The 13,614-nt window shown below is 43.9% G+C and overlaps 2 protein-coding genes and 1 non-coding gene across 3 annotated transcripts; 1 reads left to right on the forward strand and 2 right to left on the reverse strand.

Moving 5' to 3' along the window:
- The first annotated feature begins 8,705 nt into the window (after positions 1-8,705).
- Positions 8,706-9,736, forward strand: LOC128711174 (endocuticle structural glycoprotein ABD-4-like). The gene is made up of 2 exons (XM_053806038.1): positions 8,706-8,720; positions 9,305-9,736. The coding sequence occupies exons 1-2, from the start codon at positions 8,706-8,708 to the stop codon at positions 9,734-9,736; spliced, it is 447 nt and encodes a 148-aa protein (XP_053662013.1).
- Positions 9,737-10,011: 275 nt separating this feature from the next.
- Trnap-cgg (transfer RNA proline (anticodon CGG)) lies at positions 10,012-10,083 on the reverse strand. Its single transcript has one exon. It is a non-coding gene; the product is annotated as a tRNA-Pro (tRNA).
- Positions 10,084-10,697: 614 nt separating this feature from the next.
- On the reverse strand, positions 10,698-11,138 carry LOC128714258 (cuticle protein CP14.6-like). The gene has a single exon (XM_053809132.1). It carries the CDS (start codon positions 11,136-11,138, stop codon positions 10,698-10,700), a length of 441 nt encoding a protein of 146 aa, XP_053665107.1.
- Between the last annotated feature and the right edge of the window lie 2,476 nt (positions 11,139-13,614).

Below are 13,614 nucleotides of genomic sequence, written 5' to 3' on the forward strand. Positions count from 1 at the left end.
GATCTTAATGATTTCATGATTATGGTTGTTGGAGCTATGCAAAATTAGAGTATTTAGTAAACATCATTAATTCGAAACAAACAAAAAATCAAGATAAATAAATGACAAAATGAGATGTCGTTGGAACAGATATTTAAAGTATACTTTTATGGACGAAGGTTTGCTTGTTAAAATTGTGCGATTAATTTATGCTACATTAACATTCGTTAGATCAGCCCTTTTTTGGTTGTAATAAAATCTTTCCCTTTCTGAGTTCAAATTTGAATTAAAACAATTAAAATAGTTGTATTAGAAATTAGTTACACACACTAGTATTCGATTAGTAGTAATAGACGCACTTGATACATTTCAAATATGTTATTTCAAGCAAAAAATTAGCTTTAAGTTAGTGTTGATTACTTCAATGATGTCACAAGAAATTTGAGTATTGTTCTTACACTCATATTCACAAAATAATTGCACAACAGGACGATTCAATATATTTATTGATTGATAAATGTTTTGTTTTTTTTAGTAATTGGACCTATTTTTCATCTTCTGCTCTTGCTTGTTTTTTAATCACTTAGGGTGTTTGCTTAAAAGCAAGTTCCTGAAGATCATTTACTTTATTGCTACTGTCATTCCCCTTAATGGTGTCGATTAAAGAAGGCCACCCTCTTTCGCCCATCTCAACTTTGATGGTAACTAGAGCGCATGCTAAACCAACTGAACGTGTATGTGTGTATGTGATTTTATTTAAATTTCCCCGTTCCAAGCTCATCAGGCTCCTTGCGCGGAAAGTCTTCCGTGTAATTAAAACCGACCGTAGCGGCGGAAAAACGGTTACCATTGCGCATCAGCAACCACATGCCGTCAGTGCACGCCGTAAAGCACCACCCTAATTTGCATACATTACCGTCCCTTGGGGTGGGGAAAACCAGTAGCCAGTGAACCAGGCTGAAGCTGCCACCGTCTTCGCAAGGTGTGCTAAAGGGTACGATTTTCCTGCAGGCGGATGGTGCGCATCGTGTGAAACAATGCCTCAAAATGGAAATGCTACCGTGTTTGCGCTACATCACGAAACAAAACAAAAAACGGGACTACACGGCTTGGGGATCGATGGGTGTGTCCTGCTGAGATGGGTGGTTGCCTTGTTTTAACCCACAGGAGGACTTTGCCACTTGGAAGGGTAGTTGATGTGGCGCACAGGCTAAGTGGCTGCAAATTAGAGACTGTTTGCGTCGAACGATGTGTCGAAGATGAAGGAGAGGCAGCTGTTTGAAACGAGTACCCGGCCGGCACTCCAGTGACACTTCGGACAAACTGCCGCAAGGATCGGTCTGTACGGACGGTTTGCCCATCAAACACCCCGGTAGCGATCACCGCCTCGGCACCGGATGGGGGTTGGATGAAAAAGCTGACAGTCAATTGATCGTTTATGATAATGGTTTGGCGGGATTGAAACGAGCAGTAAACAAGACCTGGTGTTTGTGCACGTGTCTGTGTGCGTAATTTTGTTTTCATTCACTGACAACCGGTAAAAAGTGTGTAGTGATTGAGCTATTAAAGTGTGATGATGCTCCACATGGAAATGCTTCGCAAGTGTGACAAAGTAACATGGTGTTAACATGATCACGATAGGAGCTTAGAGTGGAATTGATTTTTCCTCCTAAATGCGCGTGAAAAATAATTATGTTTCGGAATAATTGCCTAATAATTTCCTCTCCGTTTCCATATGTTAGATTGGATAGTAACGGAGATTGAATAGACGAGTTTGATAGCCAGTTCTTAACTAAGATCGACTATTTAAGGAAAACGTTATAAATAAATCTAAAATATAGTCAATCAAAAGCTTCTTATGGCAAAATATAATCTGATCTGCACAAAAAAACACTGAAAATTAATGACTTAAGCACAAACCCAAACATGTTGAAAGCTTTAAACTATTCCACCTGCATTCCATTTCCTTTTTGTCGTCGTTTCCATAACGGTTCCCTTAAATTAACACTGATTAATTTACTAATGGATCGTCATTAGATCGACAAACTCGCGTGTAATAAAGTGCACCTCGGTGGATCTTGAACATCCCACAAAAGGTGACGAGAAGTTCCTGTTTAGCTGCACAAAACCAGCAAGCTCGACGGGGCCCGTAGCGCTTAAAGGGCGCTCGATTCAATTACCACGCTGGAATCTTTTTACCATCTCATACATAAATGTGCAATTCCAGTTTCGCTTCGATCGAAGTAGCAGTGGCTTTGGCTCCAGCTGCATGTGAGATGCATGGGTGCATCATCGCTATAAAACTATCTAATGCAGGAAGATAGATACAAAGAAAAAGAAACCTGTCGCAAAGGTAAGAGCGAACCTTACCATAGATGGAAATCCTTGGAATTGACTAGCGACACAGTCACCCAAGCGTTCCACGGGAGCATGTGGAGAGAAATTGATCGATGTCTGCCAGTTTTCTCACCTGCGGGAATCGAATACCTAATGCGTATGCTCCATAATGCCTATTCGAGGGCTCGAAAAGAGATGAGACTACCGACAAAAAAACCCTACAAAATGCATCAGCATTGAAGTTTCCACTGTGGAGCTTTTGTATTATCTTCTTCTTAGCACCCTTAGGATCAGCGCCCAGCGGTTGGGCCGCCGGTGTCGTTCCCTCTTAATTCAGTTTTAATTTATTAGCTCACACCACACACTTCTATTAGTTGCTTTTACGCGTTTCATTAAAAAAACACCAATTTCTCAGTCTCTCACATTTGATTCCCTGGGCCAAATGGTTGGTGTGGAGGGGGCCAGTTGACTGAGGAACGCCCTAATGCTATGCGCGGGTTGAAAAGTGTCCAGGCCGGTCATAAACGTGCGTGCAATGCGGTTGCATGTCGCTGCCCGGTGGGAGGGCTAGGGCATGCGGTGGTCACTTTACGACATCTGGCGTATGCGCCACTATTTCATAGCGTTCTTTCCCACTCCGCTAAAACGTGAAACCAGTTCCATAAACATGCGGGTAGCAAAAGTGACAGCGACTAAACACTTTTACTTGAACTTGAAAGTTCATAAAATCCGAAAGCGAAATTCGTTCGGTTGGCGTTTCGGGATTTGAACGGGGTGGACAGGGAGGGGTGGGGAGTCTAGTTGAAGAAGGCAATCGTGAAGAACTTGACCAAGACGACCGCTGATGTTAGACGGACGAGGCGTGATAGCGTGGTTAGCCCTTGGTTCCACAGCTGGAAGCAACTGGAACATGACGCCCCTGGGCGACATGAGGGTCCCGTTCGTTTCGAATGTTGGAAACGTTTGGCGTTTTGCTAGCCTTACCTGCGTGTATTGGCCACGGCAAAAGCTCGTTGCAAAAAAAAAAAAAAAAACACACATGCTGAAGGCTAGATAAACGACCAAATGTGCAGTGTTGTCTCATGTGCGTAGGAAGATGGGAGACAGGAAAATGTAAGCATGTGTGCTAAGAGCAATGTGCCTTGCTGATGCACGCAAATATTTCTATCGTGACTTAATGTTTAATGCCAACGCAATTTATGTGGATTGCGTTTAATATCAACGCTAATAAATAATATGTACCTAGTGTTACTACCCTGAAGGACATCAGTGCGAATATAAATTTATTTATTTACCTATTTATTTATCTTTTTTTTGTTTGTCTCTTTTGACGTGCTTTGGATTAGATACGTAAATAAATATATTTTGATGTTTAGTGCAGTATGCAATTAAAAGTGGTCTATTACTTTTAGATTGCATACTTTCAGGCGTATATTCTTTACGCGTTTTAGTAATGCTGAGAGGTGAATCTCTTACACGAAAGCACAAACGTTTTGTAATTGAAATTATTATACTAATCTTCTCTTTATTCTTCTCTGTTTTCACCTTAATAGAAGCTTTTTACTGGTTTACATATTGTGTTTCATATGTTAAGTACTCTCGTTGTGTCTTTGAAGTTAGCAAAACGTGAGCTCAGCGGTGTAATTTAAAAATATCTCCGAAAGCTTCATGCCCAGACCCACGTATGCGTTGCCATTTTTTGTGCCCTCAAAGGGTGATGCAGCGTGAAAAGTGACCCCCAGCGGCTAAGTAATCTATTACCAGCTCCCGGATTTGGCTGATCATCCCATTTCGATCGTGAAGAGGTTCGAGTTGAGGCTCACTATGATACATTTGTGCATGATAGCAGTCATATACAATGAAATATATACACCTACAAATGATTGAAGTTGTTTTGAGGATGTAATCAAAATATTTATTACATAAAAAATAATATATTATACGAAAAAAAATATTACACATTTGAACGTTGTTCCTAGACATTGAATTTTACTTGAAATTTGAAATAAATAACCCAATCGACCTATAGTCCACGGTGTTTCCTTCTTTACCAATCCCAGCGGGCACGTAACGAATTGATTAAGTCGTCGAGTTTGCCGGTGAAAGATCAACTCCTTCAAGGCGGCATTTGCGAACAGGGACGTCTCGGTCCATGTCCATCAGCCTGCGGGTGGATGACGAATGACGCAGGATTGAAATCGAACGAGCGCATACACACGTACACACATGCACTGCTGAAAGGCTTTCGCCCGTTTCCATCTACTGTTCGCCTCGCTGAATAGGACGTCCTACCTAGTCGATAGCTGCAAGCGAAAGTGAAAAGTTTTGCCCAGCACCCGATCGGGCCACAAATCGGTTCGAAAATTGAACGAGTTCGACACGTTCACAGCTGCCCGATGCACGGTTACAATGGTGGGGCGTTTAGGGGGAATATTGTAATCAATTTAAAAAATGGAGGTGATCGGACTGCGTATGACCGCCCGTACAATGGGCCGCTAAGGGTGGGCGGCGTATGTGAGTGAACGGACAGAACGTCAAACAAACCGAGGCACTAATCCACCGAAAAGTGGAGTGAAAAACTTTCACAAAGCACCGTTCACGCTCGCGCTGTTGGGTTATTGGGCAGACGTGAAGACAGCCTCCAGCCGGTGCCGACGGCAACTGCCGAAACTAGAGTGATGGCAAGTCAGTTCGCGAAAACCAACGCAAAGATGTGCCCGTGGGGGATGAGCCAACTTGCCAAAAATTGTTCTCCCTGCCAACGCCAACAAACACAAACCGCCATGACCCTTTCTTCGCACCCCGTACGCAAAGGTTTGTGCATAATTTTGCATATCTATCGCTTCACCCGAATGGCAGCAAACGAGTAATGAAAAACCGAAGCTGATATCGAACAAAATATGGTCATGCCGATCATCGTACGGTCGCCACCTTCTCCGGTGTGTCTAACGTTTCACAACCGAAACGACACAGCCAGCCCAAAAATTGACCTTGACCGAAATAAGCGAATGCTTTAAACGAACCCGCAACTTAACGTTTCCTTCTACAACCATGCTTTATTGTTTTAGGCTTGGCGGGTACGGTTACGTTTATCTTCACCTGATTGTGTGCAAATTATCTTACTGACCACCCGCAAAACTGGACTGTTAAGGCATGATTACCGAGCATGAGCAAAGTGTTTTAGCGCAAAGTGAATTTGATCTAGTTATAGTGGAATTGTAGATTAATTTGTTTGATTTAATTTGTTTTTTTGTAAGTTGTTTTTTTCATTCAAACAACGTTAACAAAACTGTTATCCGAGAGATTAAGCTATTAATCAATAGAAAGATAAGTAGCTGTTTTGAGTGTAGAGTTTTCAAATCGTTGAACCACTGGATTAGATGGACATTCTTTCTTGGTAATACGAATTAATATACCTATTAATATTTGTAGTTTTGAAATTTAATTATTTCAACATTATTTAACAAAATAATGAAGAACGTCAAGCATCAAGCGAATAAGTTGCTGGTAAGTCAGTGATATAAGTTTACATTAAAGAATTCTACGTATTCTTACTATGAAACAACATCAATGCGAAAGGAGAGACACATAAATAATACATGACCTGGAAGGCAGCGGGGGCGAACCCTGCCAAAAGCGCACCAGGAATGCATCTGCTTGCATCTGGAATTCGTGTGCAGGCGTAAACCGCCAACCATTGGGTCGTACGGCAGGGCGACCGGCCAGATGGTTGTAAGCGAGTTCAATGTAATGCTGCGGTCTCCATGTTGACCCCTTCACACCCCAGGTGTCGCGACCGATTACTTCTGCTTCCTTCTGCCGAATGTCGCGTGCAGTGAGGTGAAAGTTGCGATAAATCAATGCGTCGTTGTCGTTGGAAATTGCAAACTGACCCGTAACGAGGTAGAACGGGGCTGGCGATTTCCGCTGGCTTGGAATGCTTTAGGGAAGCAGTGCACTCGTGCATTTATCGAAGAAGTGCAATTTGCTTACCACAAATTTGATGTTTGCCGCAGAAAAGCTACCCGTATGCATGCTGTCTACTCCACACAGGCAGTGAAAAACTCTATCAAAATGCCGCGACACAGTTACGGGCTGGCGGAGAAATGGAATCGATACCATTTCGAAGCAGTAAAAAGTGTTTAACCTTATCAGTTGGTTCAAATCGAGTAAAATTTATCATCCTCGCCTTTTATCGGGTGCATCCATCGTAACAGTGACCGATTTTCCCGCAGTTCCCGCGGTGCCGTGCCGTCTCACGGTAGGTTTGTTTTGTTGGCGTGCAAAAAAAAAGCCACCGTCCAACGTCGCTTTACGTCCGTGAACTGCGAGACAAGATATATGAAACGTCATGTTTATTTATCTGAATAATTTATAATAATCTCCAACCAGCTTTTTCCGGCTTGCAGGCCCTTGCACACTGGCCGTATCGTTTACAAACTTTTCCATTAAACTGGTCTATTTGTGTGACGCTTGACAATGAATCGGCTGTATCATCGAGGTTAGGTTTCACCGATGCGGTAAGGAAATGCTACCCGATCTGGTTGTACCACAATTTCCTTGATAACGCGCACTCCAACAGGCTATCTGGCGAGTTCCAGCTCGAGTAAATTATGATACGATCAAGAGTTAACCAACACGCATCCCTTACACTAAGCTGTCCAACGAACGAAACTGAGCATTCGATGCGAGCGTTAATGTAGGAAACGAATAGTCCAAAGACGTTTCATTCTCCAAATACATTCCCTCAAGGTCGCCCGATGGGAGGAGATCATCATTTGGCACACAATCTGGTTTGGATTTACATAATTATGCGCATCCATCGATCAGAAGGAGTGTCCGTTCCGATAATGTTTTGCAAAGTCCGCACTGCTGGACGACAATTTTATGGTTTTATATCATTGCGAATCAGGAAGTTGATTAGTTAAACAATATTTTTATTTTGTTATGTGACATGGCAAACATGGCAAACAGCATAAAGCATCCGTTGAACGGTTGTTTACTGCCGAAAGCATTACTTGGAGTTCCAAGGATATTATTAGCTCTTGTCAGTGGTGATTAAGAAATGTCCACCGTATCAAAAGTAATTTCTATCAACACCATTTCCGAAAGTCAAATATTCCAATTTGTCTTCATTTAATGTCCTCAAATTCAGCTTCATTTACGAAGTATTAATATGCACAAAACATGCGGTAACCAAATAAAAAAAAAAAAACATACATGAAATTGGGTAAGAATTATCTCTTAATTACTGTTTGAACTCTACGGGGTCTATTTTTGCACGGTTTTAGTGTTATTTATTTTCGATTTTTAATCACACACCCCAACGATTGCTTCATGACTGATGTTCTTGTCCACCTTTGGCTATCTGGTTGGTTTTTATTCTACTTTATCGACAGATGCATTTCTAATTTTGGTCACACAAAATCGCAATTTAAAAGCATCGTTAATGGTGTGAGTTTTTTTTTAGTCACAACCATCGCTGGTTCGACAGACGGGCTGGTGCAAACATAATTTCCTCGTGGGCCTAGATCTGCTGGTCAGGGTTAACAGGTGTGCTATGCGATGTGCGAATCGCTTGGAGGCTAAGAAAAATGAACATTCAACCTGCTCCGTAGCATACCGAAATGCCACAACCGCGAACGAACCCGCGTGATATCTTCTGGCGAAGAAATCATTCATCGATGCGAACGATTCGAGAAGATGCGCTAAGACGATATTTAAATCAGCCCACCTTGGTGCCGCTGAATGACAACCGTATACAACTAGTCCAAGCTAATGGTACGGTGGCGACCAAAGGGGAAGGTTTGCAGAAGAAGACGACAAAGCGAGTGGATGATGCGTCTTCACGTTATCTAGCAATGGGAGCTTGCAAAACCTTGAAGAGATAGACGAAAAATAGTCACCTCCAGATGCTGATGCTGCCGCGATGAAATGTAGCTTTTTGGGAATAATTTTATGCGGACAGGTTACTATATTGTACCGAAACACTCCAAACAAAGCAGAAAAAAACAACCTGGTGACAGATCATACCACAACATCTAGCAACTCGTGTCACTCTTCACTTCTAGGATGGAGTGCGAAGGAGCTTGCTGGCCCACCGGCAGAAGGAGGATGGCAATAAGTTCGAATTTTGCAAGCAACATCCTTGCAACAGATCGTCCGTTTAGAGGACGAAAGACCACTGGTGATCGTGATCGGTGTGCGGGAACAAAACGTTTTCTGATTATATAAAGCGCATCCAACCGTACCGTTATCGTATCAGTTGGTTTGGAGACCTTCTCAGCACAGCATACATCTCGCACTGCTCGGACAGGGTGTTAAAGAATATAGTTGTATCGGCGTAGACGCAGAACCGTCCTTGGTGTTCGAGTAAACAAACAAGCAAAATGTTCCGAAAATTGGTGAGTTGCTTCGATTGCTCTAGTTCTAAAGTGATCCTGTGGATGACAGGTAGTAATGACGCATAGTGCATAGATGGAGATGCGACAAGTAATAGTAGTTAACGCCTAGTTCCCGATCAGTTCACGTTCCAGGCAATCGAAGGGGGACTGATTTTGTGATGAAGTAATTCGCATTTTTTCTCGTCACTGCTGCCGCTCCATTCGCTAAAGAAAATGCGACTAACTTCCTCGCAAAAGCTGACCGCAATAATCGGCGGGGTAGCGGGCTAGTGTTGTGAATAAGGCGATGGAGAAGCTAGTAAAACAGTGTTAACAAAATAGTGCTTTCGTAGTAAAAGAATTTGTTGTTTTGACCTTCGTGTACTAAGAGAAACAATGGCCTGGATGAACTGGTATATGAGATGGTCTTGTAGAATAGAACACCTTAGACCCCTTAGGAATTTGATGGTTGTTGATACTAACACATTGATGCTCTCACAAACTTTAGAAATTATTTATTACTTAAAAATATTAGAATTGTACAACTTTTAATGTATATTTCTGAAACGAATTAATCACAAACATTATCCTTTTGCGAATTCCAGATTGTTGCATCACTGGTAGTTTCGCTGGTCGTGGCTCTCCCACAGCGATCCCAGTCCCGCAGTGGAGGCGGTGGTGGGGGTGATGATGCCGGTGCAGAAACGCTAGCACAGGACACGGTGATCAATGCGGACGGTTCGTACACGTACAACTACGAGACGAGCAATGGTATCAGTGCGTCCCAGGCAAGCAACGACGGTACGAACGCGAACGGAAACTTCGCCTTCACGGCACCGGACGGTCAGCGGTACGAGATTGTGTACGTTGCCGACGAGAACGGATTCCAGCCGCAGGGCGCTCATCTGCCTACGGAACCGCCAGCACCCGATCACGTAATCAAGATGCTGGAGGATATGCGTGCCAACCCGCCAGAGGGCGCCGATCTTGATTCGCTCGATGCTACCCTGAACCGGCTGCGTGCCACCCTTGGTTAGGGGAGGGTTCGGACTGCGGTAAATTTCCAGCGAAGCCTTTTAGGCATCGCCGATAGGTTAGGGTGATGAAAGTGTACAGCGCTAGATAAAGGTAGCGTACGCCATTTCGTACGAACGTGTTGTAAAACAATGTAAAATATTAAAGCCTCGCCATTTGCTCGAAAAATCCATAAAACAAGGAGGTTGTGTTGTTATACTTACGAAAGAAGCGTACGGAACATGAGATGCATGAAGGAGTAGCATTAAAAATTGTAAAAATAATCCTACAACAACCCGGGCTCGTCCGGGAATTGAACCCGGGACCTCTCGCACCCGAAGCGAGAATCATACCCCTAGACCAACGAGCCGCATGAACAATAGAAAGTAAAGTTGTTACAAATCGAAGTTTTTCACGCCACATACCCCATCCATTGTTGGCTCCATACACAATAGACGAGAGCCAAAATCTCTCTCCGAAAAATCAATACCTAGCGAGATCTTTACGAGAGCTTTCGGCTTCACGGTTCACTTTTCATCTCACATCTCATGAAGGTTGGTAGCTCTCAGCGGGAGATATCCTCATCTGGTCTTTAGTGTTGAAGGAGCAAAATACGGTGGAACCGATCACCACTTGAGTGGGGGATCACTTTCTCCCGTTTATGCGGTTTTGTGAGAGCAATGATCGCTTTGATCGCCGGTGTGGGATATATTTGCGATCGGAACGTTGTGAAATATAGTACACAGAAGCCCCACTACTAATATTTGACACCGGTTTTATTTAATTTCCGATTGGATAACAAACAAATTCAACAACGAAATTCAATTTTTCTACTTAATGCTACTGCGTGGTGAATGGGCGGAATGGCAAAGTGAGCGATGATTTATGTATGTCCTGGCGCACAGGACGATCGATGAGATGAGCGTTGGCTAGTGATGTCCATCCTGTAAAGGTACGATGCTGTTCCGATACGCGCTGTACCACTTAATGTTGTCGCAGCCGAGCGATGGTGGCATCGAGCGCCTCCAGACTGAAGTCCTTCTGATCCTTGGGCGGGTTGGCACGGATCTGCTCGAGCGTCTTGAACACGTGCTCGGGAGTCGGTGGTGGCGTCGGCAGATGGGCGCCCTGCGGCTGGAATCCGTTCTCGTCGGCCACATACACCACGCGGTACAGCACACCGTCGGGTCCGGTGTAGGAGAAGGCACCATTGGCACTGTGGGCTCCGAGGCCATCCTCATGGGCAGCGATACCGTTGCTCGTCTCGTAGCTGTAGCTGTAGTGACCGTCATCCTTCAGCACATTCTCGTACGCTACAATCTGGGCGTGAGCGTCCGGGTTTTGGTGCTGCGAGTAGGCCCGATCGAGCGGTCCGGCCACAACGGTGGCCACGAGCAGGGTAGCGGCGAACACGAAACGGAACATTGTGGACTTGCAAGAAAGCTGGATCGTTTTGGAATGATACGGTTTGACAGTAGTGTTTGCGTTTATATACCTCCGTACTCGCACATACTAGCAATGTCCCCCGAACATGTGTCCCAAACACTACAAATCCTTACTGATTATTACGTCAGCTGGCTGTTTCGTCTTAAAATCAACGCTGCAAAGGATTGACGAGGTCAGTTTTGGCTGTCGACCAATTGGAGTGGTCGGAGTTGAGCTTCCTTTCAAAATTTGGGAACGCTCGCGTATGTACGCACACACGCGCACATATAGATTAATCAGGTTTTCACACAACACGATTCACTAGCCGGGGAGTTGCCTAGCAACAGATACTACGCTAATGAGCAGTTGGTGTCCGTTTCATTCCTGGTGTGCAAAGAAGGGCATAGGATCGTTATGATAAGCTAGAGTGCCGATCAAATCGTAGTATAACTAGGATAAAAAGCATTCCATTCCATAATAAACGTTGCGAGACACTTAAAACACATTTTTGAGCGCTTTTCTCTTATTCTCTTTCTCTCTCTGTTTCGTAACTGTCGCGCCGTGTATTTCCATTCTTTTCCCATTAATAGTGCATGGACCGGCAAAAATGTGTATCCACTACAACCGGCCGTTGTCCAAAAAAGTGAATCAGTTTTTTGTTTTGTTGGCGTGAACCTGCCGGTCTGTTTGCAATAGAAAGACTTTACCGCCAGTGCAAGCGACGAACCCTCGTCGCATGTTCGGGCGTGTCTCGGTGGAAAGGACCCGCATACCTACAACCGGGTCAATGTCAATGGTTTGCGATTTTTTGATCTTTTTTTTTTCGTTTGTAATTATGTCTTCGCACACCGGTCGAACAGAGTGTAGGACGGTTCCGTGCATAAAATTGACCGCCCTCTCCAACACGGTCCTGCTTGGAGTGGTAACAGACCAAGCCCAGTCGGTCAACTCCTATTCGTCGCTCTTGTGTGCCGAAATCAGTTCAATCGGCCCGTAGGATTGCCAATTTTTGCCAACCCATATGGGCCCGCATGCCGGACGGTGGTTGACCTCAGGGGTGACGGCTCTTGAAGGCTGCAGTGCTTCGCGTCGGACATGTGTTTCGCGTCGATTAGTCGAGCTAAGTTGTCACAATCGTGGGATTAAAGGAGCGCACCGGATTAGCCGTTGGAGGTCATACATGTTGCTGCCGGCTTGTGTGTGATATATCTGCCGACACTTTAGGGAACTGTCCTTACGTTTTGGGGCTTTCGTAGCGCGCTGCTCTAATTGACAGTATTTGTTGACGGTATGCTCAAGCGGAGAACATGACTTGAGCGATGATTTGTAGATCAATCGGACAACTATGTTGTTCATTCGGCAAGCACCGAGGCTTAGGTGTGGCTTATGCTTAAACCAGGATTAAAGAGATCAAACCAGACTGATCGAGATACAATGAAAGTAGATCTATTTATAAGGGTGTAAATCTAATTTTCTACAAAATGCTTTTGTTAAACTTTTGCAATGAGAGAATTGAATTAGTTTATTTAGTTTATGAACGAAATGAAACTACCATGCTTTAGTAAAGTTATAATAATTGATAAAATCACATGAGGAAAATGTATCAAATGTTTCTCATAAAACATTTGATAGAAAAGACATTTGTGTTAAACAATTTTGGAGGATTTAAAATTGTTTAACACAAATGTCTTTTCTATGTCATAAATATCTAAAATAAGTGCAACATGTTCGAGTTATATAAAAATGATATGCCATTTTTATAATACTTAGTAGAGAAGTCTTAAAATATGTGTGAAAAAGCAATTGCATAATTTTACTACTGCACATGACATGACCGTTCGTGTTGAACATAATCCGTCCCTTAACGCTGACATCACAATCATGACAAACAAACAGGGGAAATTCTTATCCATCATGCTCGCTGACCTGTCTCCTTAATGCCGGTAATAGGGTTTTATCCTTTCTTGGCGCGGACATGATGGCCGTATCCAACTGGGTTCGTTTGTTAGCCATACACAAGCACCTTTCCTGTCTGTGGCATTCCATGGATATTTTACTCGTCCAACCTCCGCAGCACGCAGTGCAGTTCCAGTTGAAGCTTGAGTTCATTAATTTATTATGCACCTGTTATGAGTGGCGATCATCCGACTTCGGCGTGCACCGAACGCGACCAGGGCGTCCTGGTGTTCCGTGCGGAATGAAGAGAAATGACTTTACCCTTCACTGGCATAATCCCCTAATCGATCGAGACAGATTTTCGTGCGTCGGTTGGTGTGTGCTTGTAACCCAAAATGCAGCAAAACCGGTCAGTTCAGTAACGACCAGCAGCAACACGTTACGCAGACATGCGTTAATGAAAATTTAATCAATCACCTACTCACGGTGTGTTCGATTGCGTGCTGTTGCCACCCAAAAGTACCCCTACGAGAAAATTCGTTACACTTGACCTTGGCCCTGGGTGGACACAGCGTTGGAT

Source organism: Anopheles marshallii, chromosome 3, assembly GCF_943734725.1.
Source record: "Anopheles marshallii chromosome 3, idAnoMarsDA_429_01, whole genome shotgun sequence".
Lineage (NCBI taxonomy): Eukaryota > Metazoa > Arthropoda > Insecta > Diptera > Culicidae > Anopheles > Anopheles marshallii.

Coding starts and splice junctions, on each gene's coding strand:
- LOC128714258 (XM_053809132.1), bottom strand. CDS start 11,138: ATGTTCCGTTTCGTGTTCGCCGCTACCCTGCTCGTGGCCACCGTTGTG.